Source organism: Eurosta solidaginis, chromosome 3 (assembly GCF_040869045.1).
Source record: "Eurosta solidaginis isolate ZX-2024a chromosome 3, ASM4086904v1, whole genome shotgun sequence".
NCBI lineage: Eukaryota > Metazoa > Arthropoda > Insecta > Diptera > Tephritidae > Eurosta > Eurosta solidaginis.
The window spans coordinates 288,132,315-288,156,335 of record NC_090321.1 but is presented as its reverse complement, the minus strand read 5'-3'; the positions used below and the strand labels follow the sequence as shown (position 1 = coordinate 288,156,335).

At 34.1% G+C, this 24,021-nt stretch overlaps 1 protein-coding gene across 1 annotated transcript; it reads right to left on the bottom strand.

Annotated features, from left to right (window-relative positions):
• Nucleotides 1-1,323: 1,323 nt before the first annotated feature.
• On the bottom strand, nt 1,324-11,774 carry pre-lola-G. Its single transcript, XM_067777017.1, has 2 exons — nt 11,646-11,774; nt 1,324-8,704 (listed from the first exon to the last, which is right to left on the bottom strand). Exon 2 carries the CDS (start codon nt 8,610-8,612, stop codon nt 6,915-6,917), a length of 1,698 nt encoding a protein of 565 aa, XP_067633118.1. The 5' UTR covers nt 8,613-8,704; nt 11,646-11,774; the 3' UTR covers nt 1,324-6,914.
• Nucleotides 11,775-24,021: the final 12,247 nt, after the last annotated feature.

Sequence of the window (24,021 nt, the reverse complement as noted above, 5' to 3'; positions counted from 1 at the left end):
GTTCTTACGGAAAAAATCAAAATTGTTTTGATTTCTACGTTCCGGGCTACGTACGTACGGGGCGTTGCACGTCGGTGAGTTTTCGTTTACATTGCACACTCATAACATAGGTCGTGTCAGCTGACACGTTTTTTCTACGTACGTTCGTGAGTAACCACGGCTTATGCGACAGTTACTCACGAACGTACGTAGAAAAAACGTGTCAGCTGACACGACCTATCTTATGAGTGTGCAATGTAAACGAAAACTCACCGACGTACAACACCCGTACGTACGTAGCCCCGAACGTAGAAATCAAAACAATTTTGATTTTTTCCGTAAGAACGTTTCAGCTGATCGCTCTCTCACTAGACAGAGTTGCCTAGTAAACTTTTGTGCGCTAATTTTTGACTGTTTGCACATTTTATGCAAAAACACCTAATTAAAGTTTGAAAAATTGTGAAAATAATTCGAATAATTATGTAAAAGTGCAAGATTATATATATGTAATATATTTATTTTTATTTAATATTAATTCCAGCCTTTTGCACCATCAAAAATTAAATTGGAAAAAGTTGATGTTTCCATAAGCATGCATGCAAAATGGTCAATGGCAACAGTGCTTATCTGTAAACAATACACACACAAATATCTTATGTACATGTACACAGACGCACACATTGATTCCTACGGGCTTGAGGGTTCGGTCAAACGTGTTTCGTACGACCAACGTCCGTACGTACGGCACCACGTCGGTGGTAATTGCCGCATTACTCTATCTTTATGCGGCAGTTACTCACGAACGTACGTACCAAAAACGTGTCAGCTGACACGACCTATCTTATGAGTGTGCAATGTAAACGAAAAACTCACCGACGTGCAACGCCCGTACGTACGTAGCCCGGAACATAGAAATCAAAACAATTTTGATTTTTTCCGTAAGAACGTTTCAGCTGATCGCTCTCTCACTAGACAGAGTTGCCTAGTAAACTTTTGTGAGCTAATTTTTGACTGTTTGCACATTTTATGCAAAAACCCCTAATTAAAGTGTGAAAAAATTGTGAAAATAATTGGAAATAATTATGTAAAAGTGTTGATTATAAATATGTAATCTATTTATACATATTTAATATGTATTCCGGCCTTTTACAATATCAAAAATTAAATTGGAAAAAGTTGATGTTTTCCATAAGCATGCATGCAAACTGGCCAATGGCAACAGTGCTTTGTTGTAAACAATACACACACAAATATGTTATGTACATGTACACAGCCACATACATTGATTCCTACGGGCTTGAGAGTTCGGTCAAACCGTGCTTCGTACGACCAAACGTCCCGTACGTACGGCACACGTCGGTGGGTAACTGCCGCATTATTCATTTGATTTTATATGATTCCCTTTTAAGTCTTCTCATAAATTCCAGAAAGTCTTATGGCAAGTATTTACTGGAAAACTATTGTCATGTCTAAAATAAATATCTTTTTCCATATTCAATACAAAAATTCCGAAGTTTTTAGGAATTGAGATCAACGTTGTGAACTCTTTGAAAAGTAAACCCCAATACATACATACCGTGCGCGGTTCCCAGGGGGGAGGGGGACTTTTTTGTATTGACTGTAATGAAGTATATAATACTAATCTACATGTAATTTACACAACGGATTTTTACTAATTTTAAATTTTTCTTAGTTTTTTACGTTCTAGGGGAGGGGGACTTTTTTTTAAATATATGTAATAATAACGTAAAAAAGCAAGAAAAATTAAAAATTAGTTGTGTGATAAGAAATTACTATGTAGATTAATATTATATACTTCATTAGAGTCAATACAAAAAAAAGTTCCCCTCCCTCCCTGGAACCGCGCATGTACATACATACTTACAATATTTGTACCTGCAACAAAAAATGGGTAAATCTACACAAGAATACATATAAATATTTTGATTTTTATAAACAAAATTAAGCGCATACAATAAAACAAATGCTTTTGGGAATTGACATTATTCAAGTACCAACGTACATATTTATAATTATAATATTTTTTTGCCATGAAGTGGCTCTTTCAGTCTTGATTCTTAATACAAAAATACATAATAAAAAGTCAGTCGTTTTTTTCTTTGCTTAGAGATCACTTATGTATTAATTATCTTATAAATACATATATGTATTTACTGCATATATATGTACATATGTATGTGTATTAATAATAGTACATGCATATGCAAGCTCGAAATTTACATATATTTTTTTATTGTCTTATATTTTTGAAGCATCGGTCTTCTTATTTAAAAAAAGTGTCAAGGCCATTGATATAGTCAAAAGAAGCAGGGTGAAATCGTCTGCATAGAATAAGAAAATAATTTTTTTTTTTAATATTGAAAATTTCAAAATTTCAAATTTAATTTTTTGGAAAAAACTCGAGCAAAGTTTTATTTTCCGTACAGCTTTATTGTCAAAATGAAATTTGACGACCACTGTGCTGGTCAGTTTTGCCCCTTAGAGTATTCATATATGCGATTATAATCTCACCAGCTGCCTATCTTTTGATACCCCAAAAGATCTCGAGACTTAAAAATTTTAAATAGTTTGATTTACCATAAAACGTATGAGCTTTTTGATTATTTATTAGAGAGATTTTTAAACATCAATTGTACTTGTGAAAGTTTTTAAAATAATAAAATGTTGACCCCAAAAATTGAAGTCTCGCTTATTGAAGGTCCCATTTTATATCAACAAGTACAAAGTAAGGTTAGGAACGATATTTTAGAAAGTGGCATAAGTCTATTTCTTGGAAAAAAATTTGTTTGGAGTTTCAATAAACACTGATTTCAGATTTTCTCTACAATATGCAAGTTTCTTACAGAAGTGGAATTAAATCGCTTTAAGAACCCGGCAAGTTTGCGAACAATCGTGGTTATTAATAAAAAAAAAAAATAAGAAAATAGTATAACCTGCTTGTGGAAGTAAAACCTTCTTCCTGGCGTCAGTTAGCTCAGCGAAGATGCTACTGGAACGTGCCGACAAAAAAAAGGATGGGTGTACTTATGAACGCGCGTTATACTTCTTTGGTATCATTAAACTAGGATACCTATGTATATACCAAATTTCAGGCAAATCGAACCGTGAATAGAAATTGTTCGAATAGATCGGTCCCTGGCCCACTTCTCGGATCGCTGTGAAGCTATCCTGAAGCTATCATTTTATTCACTTTTTTCTCTGCTTCTCTTTCTCCCTGTTTGTCTTTTCTATCCCTTCTTTTCACTCCAGCTCCATCTCCTTCTCTCTCGACCGCTCCATCTATTCCTATCTTTCTATCTTCGTCTAACTCTATCTCTTTATTGGTCTCTTTCTCCTTCCTTCGTTTTTCTTCTCCTAGTTTTTTTATTCTTTTCCATCCTTTATTCATAGTCCCAGTCCCAGACGGTTGTATGTATTTTTGAATGCTGCATCATAAACAAATAAAACCACAAATGTGTATCTAAGAGTTTTAGCGAAAGAATATTTTCCAAGAAATGTAACCAGAGATTAACCATTAACAACATTAAAACGCATACATATGTATGTACCTACATACATCCGTACAAAGTTACCTATAAATGCATTATCGAAGTTAAATAAGCTTGTACAATTCATAGTGAACGTACACACGAACTGCACTATGAATTTTGTCACATTTTTTAAAATTCCATTCTAATCATTTTTCATAACGCGCCTATAGAAGTATAACTTCAATAATTTGGAAGCATTGTAAGCTGATTCATTAAAAGTGTTAACAATTTTTTTTAGAAAGGTGAAATTGTGCCTAGCGGCTCATTCATCCAAATTTAATCGTACCTTTAGGACTTCAAGCTTTAAAAATGTTCAAAATAAAATATAGGGAGTTTTTTAAGTTTGCTGAGATTGATTAGGGTTATATTCCACTCGGCACTCGATATTTTCCCCGATCATTACATTAACGACAGAGGCATTCCACGAGATTTCTGGGATTGTTTTCGATTTTGATGGCTCGACTATCTGGGCGACTGATATTAAAAAAATTTCTTAGGTTACGTTGTCGACCGTATGTGATCAATCTACCCTTAATTCGAAAATTCAATCAAGAATTTTTAATTTTAGAATCGTTGAACAAAATATTCATTAATTTCAGTTCGTTTCGGCAAAAAAAAAAAAAAAAAAAATCCGAACATAATAGCGGTTATACATACATATGTAAATATGTCGAAGATTTGTGGCGTACAACACATACGTTAAGCTTAACTTTTTAGCTTCAGATAAACTAGAGGTATCACAATGGATAGATCGAGGAAGACTTGATCTAGCTTGGTACTCCCAACTCAGGTCAGTTATAAGGAAATTGGAATAGCTGGCGTAACTTTTTACGTAACTGTCAAAGAGCATAAACGGTCAAGCGCCATTAATGATGAAAACCCCCTAAATTTTGGAATTCAAGGGGTTGATAAGGGCAATACAAAGCTTTATATATTCAGAGCTTTCCCAACCCAATTGTCGACCTCACCTACGCGAGGGGAATTCTGTAACAAATAATAATGTATTTAGTAGGTGAGGCTCTGACGACCGCAGGCTCCTCATGTAACTGGGGGTGGCGCACGGGATGACTTAGAAGGTTTAATATGGTCATATTAATCGTTCCCGAGATGGTCGGGCTGGTACCTCAATGGTGCTTGTTACCGGAACGTACCGGATCTATCCGGCGAAGGACAAAGAACATCGATAACGCTTCCTAAAACCTTCGGGGAGTGTTTTTATCGTTAATACAACAACAACCCCCTAAATTTATTAAAAACCTTGTCGAAATCGTATTAATTTCTCATACAAAATAGGGCATAAAATCATTGGAAAATACTTATTTTTCTGGTGCTTATTTAAGTGGACACAGTCATCGCACTGGCCATAATAAGTGTTAAGATAATTAAAAAAAGTAGACTTATGCAACTCTCAAGAAAACAATGGCTCATTGTATGCCTCGACATCACTTGTATTGCTGGCGCTTAACATAACAAAACAAACATACATAAGAATAGGTCGCACTGGGTAGTAGTGTTTTGATGTGATCAACGTAGATACTCTGGTAACAAAAGTGTTATGTGTATTAAATAACGTAAATAGAACGCACTTGGATGTTGTTGTCATAAGCAGTAACAGCTAAATTGCGTATAGAGAACTATGAATTAGTTGATGTTAATTCAGCAATGCGAACCCTGGTTTAGGTAACACAATTAGGCAATTCAAAAGGTCTCCTGCACAAAGTATGTGCTATGATTTCAAAACGCTGTTTTTTTTCTCATATAAAATAAGAGTAAAAAACATAATTCCGCAGCCTATTTATGTATACATGTACATATGTATATCAGGTGTGGTGAAAAAATTAAATTATTTATTTTTAAAAATTTCAAAGAATTTTCGTCATAAAATGCAAAAAACAAAAAGTCTGTAAGTATAAGACATACAACTCATTGTACTGTTCACAATGGTCTACCAACTCTGTGCTCTGCAAATTGCTGAATCAATCTAAAATTCTATCCAAAATAGCAGTTTGCGCGACTGCCTTGAGGGTGCTCTGCAAATTGTTCCATTATATTAATATTGAAAGCTACTTTGATATTTTGAGGTTTTTTGTGGTTGCCATATGAAATGGTTCACATTTGATCTACGAATTTCAAAATTCGTTGTGACATTGAGGTCTGATTCGCGTTTGAGAAGTGGAAATTTCAAATCTGCAAATCTTGGCTGGACCAACTTATCTATTATTTTTGTTTTTTATTTTTTAATTCGTTTATATTTTTTCTTTATTTAGATTTTCTTAATTATTTCTTATTTCTGCTAATTAATTGCTCTTGTTTTCTTTTTTAAATCAAACTACTTATTTAATTGTTTTTCTTTTTGACCTTTTTAAAAATTGTATTAAACCTTTTTAAAATGTTGCATCAAAATCGTCAACGTTTAAGTTATCGAGATTAAATCGCAAAAATTTTAAAATTCCGGGAAAAGGATTTGCAGAACATGCCTGAAAATTTCGGCATAAGTTAAATCAAATATTTAAATAAAAAATTGGAAACGGACTTTCTACTCTGCACACAACGCTAAAAGTAAAGCATTAGTTTAGGTTTTATACAGGATGTGTACTCGCGTAGATACATTTATGTATGTACATATGTATATGTAGCTGTTAATATATATATGCATATGTATATGTTATGTTTATATATTAAAGGCACACAATTTTGGTAAATAATTATAGGCAATGGAAGATAATTAAAATGCTTAACTAAATTAATACGTCTGACTTTGGAAATTACAACTATACATACATATGTTCGTATGAGCATTAATACATGTATTAATTGTATGTACATAAAACCATAATCTTATTTATATAAAATCGCTTCTTTTAAGACTACTTGCTTAAATAAATATAGATGTATAAATGTAAAATATTTTAATTTCTTATTAAACTAACCCACGCAATTAAATATAAAAGTATGATAACATATTCATCAGTTTGATATGAATGTGCGTTTAAGCGAATTCTTGCACATATGAATATAAATATGTTTGTCCTAGAGCTGCGAAACTATCGTTAGTAGTGTTTTTCAATTGCTAGTCGATAGTGAAAAATATATTTTTTTAATTGCAAATCATCCATCCCTTGGATATTATCATATCAAGTGGTAAGATTAGAGAAATTCGTTTAGTTGAATCATAAAAACCACCCTAATGTACATATATATCCAACACATTTTGTTCGGAGTTGAATGTACAATGCAATACTATCGAGATTATTTTTCAAACTATCCAAAACATCGAATGGCGCCATTATCGATGTTTTTGCAGCTCTAGTATGTCCACATGTATGTTTGTCAACGGAATATATTCCATACATATGTAGATATATGTATAAGTAAATATGATAATTATTTAGAGCAATCAATAACTAATCTACTGGAAGAATCGTCGGATGCATTTGCACTATTATTACTGTTATCTAATTTATGCGAATATTTCGAACGTCGTTTACTAGCCAATTGTGGCAAATCGGAATGATGTTTACGCACGTGTACGCCCAAATTACCACGCTGTTTCGATTTATATGGACAATATGGACATTGATGAGATGGCTCCTTTCCCCCACATTCAACATTTTCATGTCGCCTCAAAGTTGATTTCCAGCGATATTTTTTACCACAATGACGACATTCATAAACTGCTTCAATACCATCACCATTATCACTATTATGTAAAATTCCATCATTACCCATATTGCCATATGAATTATTGCCACCATCACTAAATGAATAATCGAACTGGCGTAGAGCTTGTGCTTGTGCTGCAAACATAATTTTTTGTGAATCATCAGACATATAACCAAGATTTGTTGAATTTAATCGCGCTGTCGAAGTTGATGCGGTTGGATGAAATATACCTGATAATGAATTGGCTTTGGATTGTTCAACTAAATGAATATCGTCAAAATCATTATAACGCGAGTCATCCTCATCATCTCCATCAATGGCATTCGTTTCGGCGTTATTACTTTCATTTTCAAATTTAAATCGTCTTTCACGTTGTTGACGCAACAAGCTTTCCAATATTTTTGTTGATATATTAGGGTTTGATGTATTTGTATCATTACCAACGGCACATTCGTTCATATTATTTTGTACTTTTTCATTGATCAATTCTTGTGTACGCATTTGTTGATGAAAATTATTATAATTATCACGTAATAATGCAGCAGCTATGACTGCAGCTTGTGGTAAGACATTGACATCAGAAGTACAAGTTGAATTACCATTATTATTATTATGTTGTCCTTGAATGGATTTGACATCGTCATGATTTGAACTTAATGAAGCTAAAGCAGGTACAGCAATATTGGAAAAATTTGGAACTGCTTTAATAACCGATAAATTTGTGGCGGCTATACTTGGATTGGATGGCACTGCTGAAATGACTAAACCCGTTGTTGGATGAATAAGTGGCTTGATGTCAATTTGTGGTGAATTTGGTGTCACAACTACAGGTACAGGTATTGCACTTAAGGATGGTAATGTGTGTGTATGATGAGCATTATCGTTAATTGATTTCTGTTCTGAATTTTTTGTGGTGTTAATTATATTTATTGGTTGATGAAATGGTGAATTATCAACGACAGAAGGAGCTGCAACTATGTCGGCTATATTTTTAACTGTCAATGTTAGTTTTTGTTGTTTTTCATTTGTTATTTTCACCATTTCATCACTTTGCAAGTTTTTTGACTCATTAACTGCTGCTGAGGCACCCTTGGTGGCAATGGCCGCTATGCTAGATGGTTCATTACTTTCGGCAGATGATGGAGAATTTTGCCTTAATTTTTCGATAACTGATTGCTGTTGATTCTTTGGTGCATTTGCTACATTAGCTTTATATAATTCGATTAGCATATCGGAAACATCGGACATGGACATATTTTTTCGATTTGTATTAACTGATGATGAAGTATTTTTCTTTAACCTAGGCTCCGTTTGTGAATTCGTTGCTGTAGCTGGTGCTAACCCAGATACTGGTTCTGTTGTTATAGTAGTTGTTGTTACTGTAACATTTCGAGCATTGAGCCTTTTGACACCATGCATATTTAAAATTGACCGCTGACATGATGTCTTTATTAATTTGCCTTCTGGCGATGTATTCTCTTTGTGCAATTGCGAATATTTCCGACTTAAATCTGCAATAAATACAATTTATATGGAATTAATTTAGTTTAATTAATCTAGCAATGCTGCAAATTTACATATGTATGTATTAAAATGTTGCATGTGGCTTTGTATTTAGATGCAGTATAGATAATGTGTATGTAATGAGCTAACGTGCAAGAAATAAATACATCCATGCACACATACATATATGTATACATTTAACTACCAATACAAAGTACATAAACACATATGAATGAACTAATAATCAATTATCTTTGTTTACACGAGCATGCAAATTGTATATTATTTAATATAATCATCGTAAATACAAATTTACTAGCAACAACTAACTTATCATAAACATAAAATTTTATTTAAATCAATTACAAATAAATTATTTTAAAACTAAGTAATATCAGATTCAACAATAGCGTTAGTGAAGTTATTAGTCTAGTTTTCTCCGTTAAAGTAAGGGCTTGAATTCGAATCTCTCATACAAAATACAAATTCCTATTTATCTCGTTATTGCTTTATTGACTGCCTAATGAAGTCAAAAATCTAGTATGTTTACTTGATGGGCTGGATTTCATTGTCAATGTAACAAAAAACAATCGAACATAATTTATTTTCAATAACTTACGCAAAATAGAAAAACACCAAAAAAATAAAATGCATTTACAGCAAAGGGTAATAGGTTTTTCAAAAAAAGGCACATATTTGGTTAGGTGCAACATCTATAAGTAGCTGGGCATGCATTTTATTTTGATTGTTGTTATAGTTAAGGTGGAAAATGCTGCTATCCAATTGAACTATTTTTTTGTAAAAGCGCAATATTTTTTTGGGGTTGTGACAGCGGCTCGCTTAATGAAGCAAGTGGCCCTGTGTGAAAGGAAAAACTTAATCATTTCTTTAAATAAAATTGTGACTCCATTAAGTTTTTGTATGAAATTAGTATAAAACGAGAAGAGAATTGTTTTAGCAACGTCTTCACACGTTGGCTGGCAGGATATCATTGGTAGTCCACCAAAATACGCCTGCCATGCGCTCGGAACATTTTTTTTTATTTTATTTTTTTTTTTATCCTTGCAAATACAGACACAATTATTTTTTGTTTCGTGACTTGGGATTATTTAAAATTGGTACGCCATTATTTTGGTCTTGAAGAGCTCTATAATTTCTTCGAATATCCTTTTCAGCTTACCAGTAGTTTTCAACGCTTTTAAATAAACAAGGATTTAAATATTTTCCTTTAGATCTTAAGAACCAAAAAATAGTTAATCTTTTTTCTCAGTTTCGTGAAGAAAACTATATGAAAACAACTTCAGAGCTCAAAAACACGTTCGACGTAATTAAAGAGCTTCTCAAAACCAAAATAGCAGCATAGGAAAAAATAATTACTTGGCGAGATTCACCTCCGAGGAGTTTTAGGCGAGCATCTTTTCCAGTTTTTTTGCAAGGCAGATGCATTTTCAGTGAGAAGTTTTTCACGACAGAAATACACTCGGAATGTTGCCAAATCACTTTCGAGGGGCGACCCCGGTTAGAAAAACTGTTTTCTAATTGAAGAAACTTGTTTTCAAATTTTTGAAGTTACGTTGCCCGGGAGTTGAACCCAGGACCCTCGGTGTGGTAGGCGGACCACGCTACCACCACACCACGACGGCCGCCGGCATATAGAATTTTAAAATCGGATGTCAAATAACACAGAATAAAAAAACAATTTTGGCTGTATTTGCCAAGAAGGAAAAAATTTTACGAGAACCTCTCAACATAAAACTAAAAATTTAGCGACGGACTTTTGCAATTTATTTTTATTTTTTTTCTACCCAGTCGAATATACTTAGTACACAGTATGTGTATAAGAATAGGTCGAATATAAGTTGCAAAGTACCGCCATTAAATTTGAATCTTATGTTGAAAAATCTCGGAATTTGTTTTAAACTATTGTTAACCTTGTAAATGTCCTTTAAGCTCATGTTGATAAAGTTTTGTTTGCTAAAGGAGTGGTTGAAAAATCGAGTGTGGGTATGAAACCGATGACATACCTCAACAGAAAGTATGCCAAAATAACAGCGTGGCGATTCTAGAAATCGGATGCCAAATGACCGAGTTACATTCGGCTGTTTTAGTAAGGATAAAAAATAAACAAAACTTTTCCATCGTACATGCATCCACTCAGAATTAACATTTTTTTTTTAAACATATACATATACAATTTATAATCTAATCAAAAATTTTAAGTTACGGCTTTGATATTGTTGTTGTAGCGATAAGGAAACGGCCCGAAGGTTTTGGTACGTTCCGGTAACAAGCATCATTAATGTACCTACTAGGCCGACCATCTCGGGAATGATTTAATATGACCACATTGAACCCTCGTAGTCATACCGCAGCGACAACCCCCCACCCCCCCTCAGGGGGATTCTCCACGGACAGGTGAGATTGACAATTGCGTTGGAGAAGCTACTTTGCGCTGGCAACACCTTGAGAGGGTTGCGACACAGGTATTTACATATTTTAGACCAAAGCGATCAATTAAAAGATTGTAGGGAAATATCGAACACCGAAAAGCAGGCTCATGTGTGTATTCATTCTAGTTGGCCACAGTGCAAAAATGTTTTATTTCCATTATCATAATTTTTTTCTTTTAAATTATTAGTGGTGGTGAAATGCTGGTTGCACTATGCCCAAATATGATGAACGCTTATACAAATATCGAATAAAAGCTAATATTACTTAATTAAAGCATGTATGTATACCACATTATTCACAAAAAAAAATTTTAATAGATTCATAAAGCTCTTATTAAATCTGTATAAAACTTTTCTTATGAATAACTGGGAGAGATCGTATTTTTGTATGCACAGATAAATGAGAATTGTGTTGGAGGTGGAAATTCGGATGATGATGATGATGATGGCATGTTTCTATAATAATGATTAGATCCATTTTGGTACGCATATCACTTACTCAAGTTCCAGTTCTCATTTGGACGTATTCTTATGGCAATTGTCAGCCTCTGTTTATTATTTGATATTCTGCAAAAAGAAGACAAAGAGAAAATACATTAATTTTGCGAATAAAATTTCTACATTTTTACGGAAATCACATTCGTCAACAGCCAAACACAGGGCAGAGACCTAAAAAAAGAGTAATATTAAAAAAAAAAGATAATTGATTAATATTATTTATTAAAGTGTTTTTATATTTATTTTTATATATGCGCATGTTAGGTGTAGTTTTTATATATGTAAGTATGTATACGTATTTATGTATGTATGTGTGAGATTATGAAGTGCTGAAACACAGGGGCTCTATTCGATGTTGTTTGTGTGTAACTTTGTGTTTATGTTTTTATACATTTTGCATTGCATATATGCATATATGAATATGTGCGTATGTGTATATAATATTTTCAGAATTAAGCTGAAATAAAGCATGCGGATATTTTAAAAAATTGTTGTACACCACATACACAGAGCAAAATTTTATAGGGCAATACATGCAAATGTTTTCATATCGCACTCCTAGATCAATGGGGGCTAACTTAAAAATCTGAAATTTTCAAGTTTGCGAATTCTCATTTCCAAACCTACTGATCTGTATACTCTATTAACCATTAGTTTAACTTAACACACAGCGAGGGTTCGGTAAAAATAAAAAATTTCATCAGCGAATATGAGTAAGTTAATCAGCTGCGATTTTTTTAGTACATCACTGTTTTGATCTAGGTATGCGATATGCTGATTCATCCAAAATGCCGATGCTCTTTATTCACTTTAATTTTCACAAATTAAATATTATTCAATATGTACACTATTTAAATAAAACATGTAAATGAAAAACAAAAAACAAAAAAATATTGTAATAAATTAATTAAACAAAAGCAAGTTTTGGAGTTGTATTAAAATTATCTAGTAAAATCACGTTACACACAAACTAAGAAAGAAAAGCGTCGCAACAGATCCGTTTGTGTTTCAGCACTGCGCTTACCAAAAATTTTTAACTTAAATTCTAAGCGCTTCTTCAAATTTCAAAGAATCACAGCCATCCTGTAACTGCATGTGCATATGTATGTATGTAGGTGTTTTCAGATGTATATGTATATGTGTATGTATGCAGTCGTTGTATGCATACTAGACTGATTCTTATATACATATTTTTTTTTTCTTCCAAGTAGTCTTAAAGTTCAGAATCGATTTAAAATGAATTGTTAAATTATGAGGTTCGAGTTAAGGAGGGTCACAAGGGGAAAATAATGGCGATAGCAATAGAAACAAGTTAGAAGATAGTGGATATGGGTAGGAACATCCAAAAATCTTAAACAAACAAACGTAATAATTGTAATGAGGGCATAGTATATAAGACGGTTCGTATGTTCGATAATTAACAGCTTACTTTACTTAAAAAAAAAAGTTTCCTGAATCAGTCTAATGTTCAGACATATGTACATATGTATGTACATTCATTATAGGGAAAATAGTAATGCGTCGATCTACGAAGCTATTTTCAATCCTGTCAAACGGATACATATAAAAGAGGCTAAAGTTACATATACACGCTCATGCACACATACGTAACTATGAATAGCTAAACATTTATAGATGTTTCCGAACGGAGAATCAAACGAAGGCGAGACTTGTGCATTGTTGTACTTGTTGCATGCAGAAATCGACTAAAGTTTTATTTTTACAAAACTAAAAAGATTACAACTTTTTAATTCAAAAGATTTTCCTAAAACCGTTTCAAATGCTTTATAGACTTTGTTTATGCGATTTCTTTCAGCTAATTTTAAATTCAGGAACAAATCTAGTTCATACCGTAAATAGCGTTGTCCTTGACACTTCAATAAAGGAATGAGAGAAAGAGAGAAAGTTTTCGGCATGAGCGACTAGAAGACAAAGGCATTACACACATACATACATATGTATTTATATGCTTATCCTACCCCGTATCCATGCACAGCTCAACCGGAAAAATGCTTTAGGAAAATGTTGCAAGTGGCCGAAGTGCAGGATCAGTGCATTTTGGTAAATTATTTCCTTAACTAAGCAGCAGCGTGCGCAAACATGTTAACATACATAAATATGCAATTTTATAAACGTGTACACCCCCTCCAAAGAAAATCGTTAGACTAAGCCATAAAGAGAGTAGCCCGCGACTAATCCCTTTCGTCTACAGAGAGCTATTATTGATCTTCACTTGCTCCTCATGTGTATATGTAGTTGGGCTTTATGTAGCCAATTTTAAGGAATAAAAAAAGTAAATGGGAGTTTAGAATTTTGTGCATTTGAAATTGTAAATGTTGCGTTCGCTAAACTACAATAGGTATTGTGAAAAGCATTTTGCATTGACAGTTGCTGATTTATGTTGAATAAATATACTTCAGTTTTTGATGCTAAGTATTTGCAATGTATGTACATATGTATATTGTAAAAACATTATTCAGCAGTTTGCAAATGCAATGATGCTAGGTCACGTGCACAAAATCCTGACTTCCCTACTTTCACACGAAAAAGTTGAAAACATCTTTAGTATTCATAACATTTGGAAGGCTGCCAGCAAAAAGTAAACAACTCGTATAGATTTCATCCATATATGTATGTAGGTTTTGGTGAGTATGCTACATATGTATGTACTCTTTACTGCCCATATTTTGTCTTTGTACTACTTAACATAAAGGTTGGCTTTTTTAATTCAAGATATGTATTTTAAACCGCGCATCCTTTATAACATTAAACAAAATTTCCTACCCACGTGAAACGTAGACAATAGTATGCGCATTACAAAGAGAACAGCTTGAACCAAGCAAAGAGATCGAAACTAGAGTTCCATCCTTCTTTGTGACTCATCCTGGCTTCATCCCAGACTAATCGAATTTTTTCCAGTGCCTTTGTGTATATGTGTGCATGGATTTGTATCGCTTTTACAATTTATTCCTGCCGTTTCAAGCACAAGTCACGAATCCAAATAGGAAATTCATATACATATGTACATACATATGTATGCATGTATCTATGTAAATATATGTACATACGTACGTACATTCCAGCCTTTAGACTTGGGTGCGTGCTTAGGTACGAAATATTTTTAAAACAATCGAATATGTATATTCTTGGAAATTTTGAATCTTTTCCATGCCAGCTGCATTTTAGATGGCTTCAGTTATTTTTCTAATGCAACCTGAATAGTCGAAAGTTAAGGGATGTATGTATGTTTGTGTGTATGTATGTATGCATATATACTATATGTCTGCATAAAAATAAACCGGGAATATCTACGATATACATACATATATATGTACATATGCACATTTGCCGATACTAAATGTGAATACATACATATGTACATATTTATGTACGAATGTCGACCGAAAAATCAAATACTTGTATTTTTTGCAAAACTTGAAATACATATTTAAATACGCATTTAACTGCAGTCATATGTACATATGTATGTTACATATGATATGTACACACATACATATGTATGTAAGCATATACGTAAACAGGCCAGATATGAAAATGTATGCAATGGCAAGAAAGCTAAACACTCTAAAGTTGCCTTGCAAACAAAATTTCCGCACGACTTTACCTAGAAATTATATTATGCATTTTTTTTGCCGAAGCTTTCTAATGTGCGCTAGTGGAAGAAAGAAACTCTACACGAGAAAGTTTTCAACGAATTCTTCCTGTTTTGCTTTTAAAAAACGTTTAGAATTTTTCAACAAAGAACTCATCAAACAAACAGTTATGTACATACATACATATGTGTGTACATACTTTTGTTACAGTAGTTTTATGGTTTTTATTTTCTTTTTCTTTTTTAACAAAGAATCAAATTTTTAGTAACCTCTCATCTGTGGATAGGAGCTTGCCCTTCATATAGCCGTATAAATCTAACGTTCACATCTTTTGAAAGTTCAAACAAATTAACTCAAGTTCAGTCTCTTAGTACCAAGCTTACTAGGAAAGGTGCACAGATGCTTTGGGGAAGACTTATTTACATACATACAATGACGGACAAAGGTCTACATACACCCCCTATTTCCATTGGGTTGAAAGACTTATAAATTATCTGAAAAATGTGATTATACAATTTTATTTTAACCCTTTTCTTGATCCTTACACTAACAAAAATTAGCTAAGTTATGGGAAAGAAACGTAAAAACAACGTAGACATATGTAACTCTAAATACAATACACAAATAACATGTTTTAGTATGAACAACTTTACGAAGCACTAAATAATATTGTTGTTTAGTATTTAGCAGCTTGAAGCCTTGATGGCATTGAGGCTACTAAATTTGTTAACTCTACATGTGTTATACTGTTCCAAGCTTCTATGTATAATGCGTTCCTTGAGGACAGCAGCGCGAGAAACCTGTTTTTTTCTAATTTTCTGTTCCCGAATTTCCCAATCCTGCTCAATAATATTTAAGGGTGGTGTATTTAATTGTCTTGGAGCATAGTAAAGTAGCAATATGTGACGTGTGCTTTGGATCGTTATCCTGCTGAAATATTCAACCTGCACCGAGCTCCAATTTATCCACCCATGGTTTCAAATTACATTCCAAAAAAAGACAAATACAAGTCTAAGTCAAATAGAATCAATTTTATTATTAACACATGTAATTCTACCAACTCCAGAAGCCAAAACAGCTCCCCAAACCTTAACATTGCCGCTACCATGGTTCACAGTTGATACCAGTTTCTTCGGATCGAGTGCAGTATTTTTCTTCCTCCACACTTTTATTCTTCGCTATAAGAAAGTTTTTGCCGAAGATGCATCCCCTTTTTCCTTCCTATGTGCTTTCGCGAACTCCAAGCGAAATTTACGGTTTTTTTTTTTCAGAAATAAGAGGCTTTTTGTGTGGTGTTCTGCTGTGAACCTACACTTGTTGAGAGCTATTTGGACTGTTGCCTGATGAGTTTGCTATATCTTTAGCACATTTTGGAGCAGAAGAACTTTTGGTTTTTTGTCGACTTCTTTCAAAATTAAGATGCTGTCTCGGCACTCCCCACACCCCACTGCGCTTCGGATTTTAGATAGAACGACTTTTTTATAGAATGGACTGTAATCTTGCTCGACTTCAGTTTACAATTTTTGCAATTTCACCCCATGATTTTTTTTCTTTTCTAGACTGTACAACTGAATCTCTTACGTCAACCGATATTACTCATCTTGCAGGCATTGTTGATGTTTACGTGATCGAACGGCAACTTAAGTGAAGAACAAACATGAAAAATGGATCAAACTAGGTAAACAGTATATTGGAACGTGTTTCCGTCATCCCTTGTCAAAATTTGGTTTCCAGACAAACCGTCTCGTTCTACAGAACGAAAATCGACACTGATGATGGCACAGCGCCGAAATCGGTTTGTCTCGAATGCAAATTTGATAAGGGATGACGGAAGATCGTTCCAATATACATACATCATTTATCCACCCTGTCGGTAAAGCAACAAAACAAAATAAGTCAGGTAAACAGTACTTTACGGCACAGCATATAAGAATGCAAGTATCGCAGTTGGATAATATGATAAATAACGTTCTTTATTATATAAAAATTTTTAAGCAACTAAACCTTATTACAAGCCAACCTAATAAAACCGCATTGCGTTTTTTTAGCGCACGCAAAGAACCTGCGTGCGGCCACCGTGGTGTGATGGTAGCGTGCTCCGCCTATCACACCGTATGCCCTGGGTTCAACTCCCGGGCAAACAACATCAAAATTTTAGAAATAAGGTTTTTCAATTAGAAGAAAATTTTTCTAAGCGGGGTCGCCCCTCGGCAGTGTTTGGCAAGCGCTCCGGGTGTATTTCTGCCATGAAAAGCTCTCAGTGAAAACTCATCTGCCTTGCAGATGCCGTTCGGAGTCGGCATAAAATATGTAGGTCCCGTCCGGCCAATTTGTAGGGAAAATCAAGAGGAGCACGACGCCAATTGGAAGAGAAGCTCGGCCTTAGATCTCTTCGGAGGTTATCGCGCCTTACATTTTTTTTTTTTTTAAACAACCTGCGTTTTTTGCCCTAACCCAAATAAGCATGCGTTGCGACAATGTAAAGCATGTGTGCAAACGTCAAATCTAAATGTCACGCAGAACAAAAATTGGAAATCGAGTTAGGTTTTCACTCAGAAAATTCAATTTGGGTTGCTCTCATACAAGTTGTATGTGCATGAGACATTTTTGACAGAAAATGACTTGCGTGCGTTTATATGAGGTTGGCTTGTTAGAGAGAAAATATTTTTTAATTTTGATATTTTACAAAAAGATATATAAACAAGTTGTTGTTTAACAAGTGCATATCCTACACAAGCAAGGTGTTGTGTGCACACTTTTGTCAACGCTAATATTTCTTTTTATAACTTTCATGAACATGAAATGGTATATTAACCTTGGTCCGATGTTTGTATAGAAGATAGACTCACCATTAAGTATACCGAATTGATCAGGGCGACGAACTGAGTTGATATAGCCATGTCCGTCAGTCCGTCCGTCTGTCTGTTTGAACGCAAACTAGTCCCTCAAATTTTGAGATATCTCAATGAAATTTGGCACAAGGATGTATTTTTGTATTATATGTGGAGCTATATATAGTATATATCCCATACAACCGATCGTTCAGATAAGGGGGTTTTTTGCCATTTTTTATTTTATATTTATCTTAAAAATCGTTTAGGTATGTATATCTGTTCACTATATATTTCTTAACTTATACATCCGATTATTTGGAGATTACGAACCGGATAAGATTATTGTTTAGTCCCATTCATGAAAGGTATGAAGTCTTCGGCACAGCCGAACCCAGACCCGTCCTTACGTGTTTCACAATAACTTAGTTTTTTTATGTTCAAGGACGGATTTGTTTTATGTATGTAAAACGATTTAAAAAAGGGTTAACATGAAACTGCGTATACATATTTTTTCGCAATGCTTTTGTCTTTTATAAACAATGAAATTAGGGGATGTTTGTAGACTTCTGTACCTCTCCCCATTAGGGAGAGAAATGAAAGGCTAACCAAATAGTTTATGTTGAATACCCAGAATCCTGGGCATACCAACAGACATCTGATTGATGAGGCTACACCGCCCAGGGGCTTAAGCATTATGAGGAAACATGGCACCTGAGAACACAACTGCATAAAGCTAAAAAGCACAAGCAGACCTTCAGTGAAATCCACAAACAGGCGTCAGACCTCTATACCAGGAATTGCCCGGTGAATCCAGTACTTAAAGAAGAATACCCAAAACTAGCAGAGGAGGATCGCACTCTCCCTAGGGAAACGCGCGTTAGTCTAGCTCAACTTCGATCTGGATACTGTAACAGGTTAAACTCTTACCTATCCATAATCAACCCCGACATAAAAAAGGTATGTCCTGCTTGCAATGTGTCCCCACATGACACGAACCATCTCTTCAACTGTATTGTGGAACCAACGCCTCGTAACACCCCTCTCACTCAGCCGTCCACCTCTGTTGAAACAGCAAGTTTCCTTGGACTCCAGTTAAAGGATATTGATGACAATTTGTAATTGGTCGCACCTATTGGATGGGGCGAAGCAATGCTACAACAACAACAAATGTATATTTTGCGACTTGGCTCTTTTAAACCAGCATCGTAGGACAACTGGGCTTAATATATATTGCTATGGCATATGAATGAAAATTCGGAACGTAATCGAGACAAATTTTCTTCAGTTCATTAGCTTGGTTTTAAAGGAGGGAAGAAGTGGTTTACAAAACAATGTATCGTGGAATCTCCAATCCGGAATAATAATCTGAGTTGAAAAGTGAGATGGGTTATCAGAAATTCTTTACGAGTATTCCGTGGAAAGTCGCAAATGTCTGCCGATTTCAGAATTTTTCTCCTTTAAAATAAAACGAAAAAAAACCATAAAATTTATAAACATACATACAATTTAATATTTACTTTATAATTTGTTTACCAAATTACTTTTTTTCTAATGTTAGCTCCATTTGCGGGTAAAAAAAAAACGCTTAACTTATATAATGTTTAGAGACCCATCTAGCGGCAATTATTCAAGACTCATGGGAGTGGTCACTAGTTACAAAACGAGTTGTTCTTAATAGCGGAGACACACGCCTCTGTTGCTTATAGTGTATAACCTAAAGCTGAATCGGTTGCGATGAATCATGGACACACATACTCTTCGGTCATAGAAGTGGAGAATAGTGTAGAGATAAAAAGGAGAGACACATTTCAGTTGCTACGGAGTGTAAAGCCGGAGTCATTGGTGCCGTATGTCGTATCGCTGTATCCGTATCCCTAACGTAATCAGCTGTTTATCATTACGACGGTAAACCAAAACCCAATTGGTTGGCTACGATACGGTTACGACCTTAGCGGCACCAATAATCGATTGCATTGATTCTCATAAAGCGCCAAATACACGACACGAACATTTCCGCGAACATTCCCGTTATGTCATGTTTCTGCGACCTTTTCTGTCGTGTATGGTGGTGTTTGCCAGTTCGCGCAAATGTTCGCCAAAAATCAAAATATTTTAATTTTTGGCGAACATTTGCGCGAACTGTTCGTGCGTGTATGGCGAAATAGCTCATAATCGTAGTAATTTCTGAACGGAACAGACGTGCGCGGAAAAGTAAAATGGACAATAAAAAATTTCTGAGTGAATTTATTGAAATGTATAAATCTTTGCCATCATTGTGGCAAGTAAAAAGCAAAGATTATTGTAATAGAATTAAAAAGAATAATGAGAAAGGCGGTGACGAGGGGAATCGCTTCTCTCATTATTGTATCCCGTTTCGTTATGAGTGGCAAAATTTTTTGTAAAAGTTGGTCAAATGTTGCCTTGCTCATACGAACGTAATTTTTAAAATCATTTTGTAACGTGAATTCCAGTTCTTTAATAAGCTCACTTTGTCCAAGAACTACTCGTTTTTTAAACCATTCTTTGCACCAAATTCTTTTTTTGCGATCTTCTCTCTTTTTTTTACGCTTAATTGCCACATCGAACAATATTGCTGCAGCACAATTGTTGTCCGTATTCATCGCTGTCTGAAAGAGAACTAATGTTCGGCCAAAAGTTCGTATGGTGTAAGGCCAAAGCTGCGAACAAGATTGTGGAATGTTCGCGGAAATGTTCGTGTCGTGTATTTGGCGCTTAAGATTGGTCGAATCAGCTGTTATAAGGTTACCGATACGGTTACCGATAAAGCACCAATGTCTCCAGGTTAATGCATACTAAAATTTAGCGGTACTAATTTTCTGCGCAACAATTTCAAAATTTTAGATAAAGTTACACACTTAGCAGTCTATATAAAGTTTGAATGTATATATATAAACATGTAAAAAACAAGTAAGGAAGGCTAAGTTCGGGTGTAACCGGGGATTACATACTCAGCTGCCAAATTACAGCTTGCAAAAATTTTAAATTACCTTCTTTTAAAAGTGGGCGGTGCCCACTGAGATGAGTGCCCAGGAACTTACAAAACAAATTTCATTAAGATGCCTCAAAATTTACTCAAGTTATCGTGTTTACGGGCAGACGGACGGATGGGCGGACATGGCTAAATGAATTTCCTTTTTCTATCTATCTCGATTAGTTTATGCCGTTATTATTATAATTAATATACTCTGTGAGCTCTGCTCAGCTGAGTATAAAAACAGCTATTATTAGTTTCGCCACAATTTCACTTGACTCAAAGTAATAACAAAATTCGGCGAATTTTCGCTGTCCCACACATAGGCATGCTTATTTAAGATTTTTTTTACACATAAATATATGCAAATATTTCAAAGGCAAGTTCCTTTTTTATTTAGACATGTTCCGCGCAAAATTAATGAACGAAAACTGTAAAAAAGTACCAACCGTGGAATGCTCCATTAAAAAAAGTTTGCCTTTGATTGCAATACTTTTTGAATCGGCATAGTAGAGGGTATACCTTCACAACTGTTGGGGTCCCAGGCTTAGACAGGACAATAACAATAAATGAATTGCGTATCACTGAATGAATAATTTTATATTATTTCATCAAATGTGTAAAGAAGTTTAAGAAAAAATTACTTTCCGTAAAATTAAACCCACGCTTTTTACTTTGCATAATTACTCTAAAAATTTAACAACATTTGAGTCACTTCCATTGTGAATTCATACAAGTGGCGAATGTTTGATAAAAACGTTGACAATAGTAAACAGCCTCGATCATGATACAAAAAAAGGAGGTAGTTCCATTTAGTGTGACATTAGCCACTTGACGTTTGCGTGGACAATGACAATATCACAAAAACAAGCTACCAGATTGAAAAATGTTACGAATTTTTCTAATCTTGATGGATTTCATTTTAACGAAGACGACTAAATTACTTTCATAGTTATTTTAAATATAAAAGAAAAAATGAGCCAGGAAACATTTCAATACAAAACATTTCAATACAAAATATCAGCCTAGAAATGAAGGTTTTTAATAAGTTTTTCGAGCTCCTGAAAATTGTTTTGGTGGATGAAACATGGATCGAATTATGCAAAGCAAGTGAATATAGCCTTCTTAAGTGTCCGGACGTTTGCTCAGAACATTTTGACAAAACATACACGTTTGTCAATTGCTTGCTCAAAGGAGGTCTCTATAAACCGACACCGCAATTTCTTGATAAATTGGCTAAAAGTCCACATTTTTTATTTTTTTTATTAATTGTATAACTCAAGCGTTTCTCTTTAGGAGAGAATTTTCAAACCATTTTTAGGGAGAATATTACGCTGTAGCTCTGCAGGTTAGCAACTAGTTATGGGAGTGTTTTTGCCAGTTGTATCAGTGGTCACCTTGGGTCAGGCCCGCCTATACACATTATGTGCCCTTTTAGCATTGACATAGATGTGCCGACTTTGGAGGTACACTTTTTATCAATATGCTTTCAGAAATATTTACTTTAGGGACATGATAATAGGGCCTTGCTAGAACACCAGGATTTTTCGTGTACTTTTTTTCTGTCTACGGGTCAAGCTGCCATAAATATATGAGTCATTAACCAATGTATGAGTCATTACTCACTATTTTTCAATAAAATTGCATGTTTTACTTTATTCTCAACCGATATATATACACATAAATCGTGCTAAAGCACATTATTATTGTCTCAGATTGCCATTGCGTTTTCATCCTAAAGGAAATTTCCATCACGAAAAACCACAATTTCGCCTTAAACAGTAACGGTATGGCAACGCTTCTGGCGAAACAACAAACATTATGAAACTTCAAAAATCCCCAAATACGTCAAAAAATTTTGAGTGGAACTACCTTCTTTTTTGTATCACGGCCTCGATCACTGTTCTATCGCTGTTCGATTACTAAAATCATTTGCTCAATAGTGTTTTTCAAACATTTTTGTAGATGACTGGTATATTGCATTATTTGCATATTTTAAAATGTTTGCTTAACGGGCTGCTCAAATTTAATCTATTAACTGGATTTTAGAAATAAATATTAATATGTAGACTGATTTTCTGTATACACATTTTAAAGAAAATCTGATTTGAAACACATATGGACAATTCATGGCATGTAATTGCGAGCAAAAAACAAACAGACCATTCGCGACAGCCGTTCTCCCTGTCAGCAATTATTTGACAGGTAGGTATGTCAATGGAGGAATAGAAAGATTCTTCACTTGTATGAATTCACAATGGTCACTTCCATTCAATATCAAAAACTCAAATTTGTAGAAAAAAACTGTAACGACGTTAGTTATTCGCTAATAAGAATGTATTCACCTGAAAACTGCAAGCTTCCAAAGCTCCTTTTTGCACTTAGAGAAATTAATTAAATTTCCTGCAAAATAAAAATAAAAAATTAAATAAAGCAAAAATTTAAACAAACACATATATGAGTTTTTATAAATATGTATGTATATGTATATTATATATTTTAAGTTAGGTCAAAGAAAAAGTTTATCTTTTTTCCTATTGGTATATATAAATTATTCAGGACATTGAAAAAGTTGGCCTGTGAAAGTCATCTTTTAATTTTAAAAAATATGTATTGCAGAAGTTAGACAGACAAATTGTTAAAAATTTAGTTTTTAAATTCAATATATGTATAATTTTGGCCATTCACACACAGATAATTTGTGTTGTATAAAAGGTAGATGAAATGTAAAACAGATATGCGCAATAAATCGTATTTAATCTTATTCATAGTATTGGCTCATCATGATTTGCAAACGCTCCGAAAATCTAACTTTCCGATTATTAATATTTACATTGTTTACTATATAGTTTGGCAGCTTAAGTAGAGGTTATGTTGCGAATAGAGTGGAAGGCAGTGGACTAGGCAGTCGAATGTCATATAATGAAGGAATGGTGT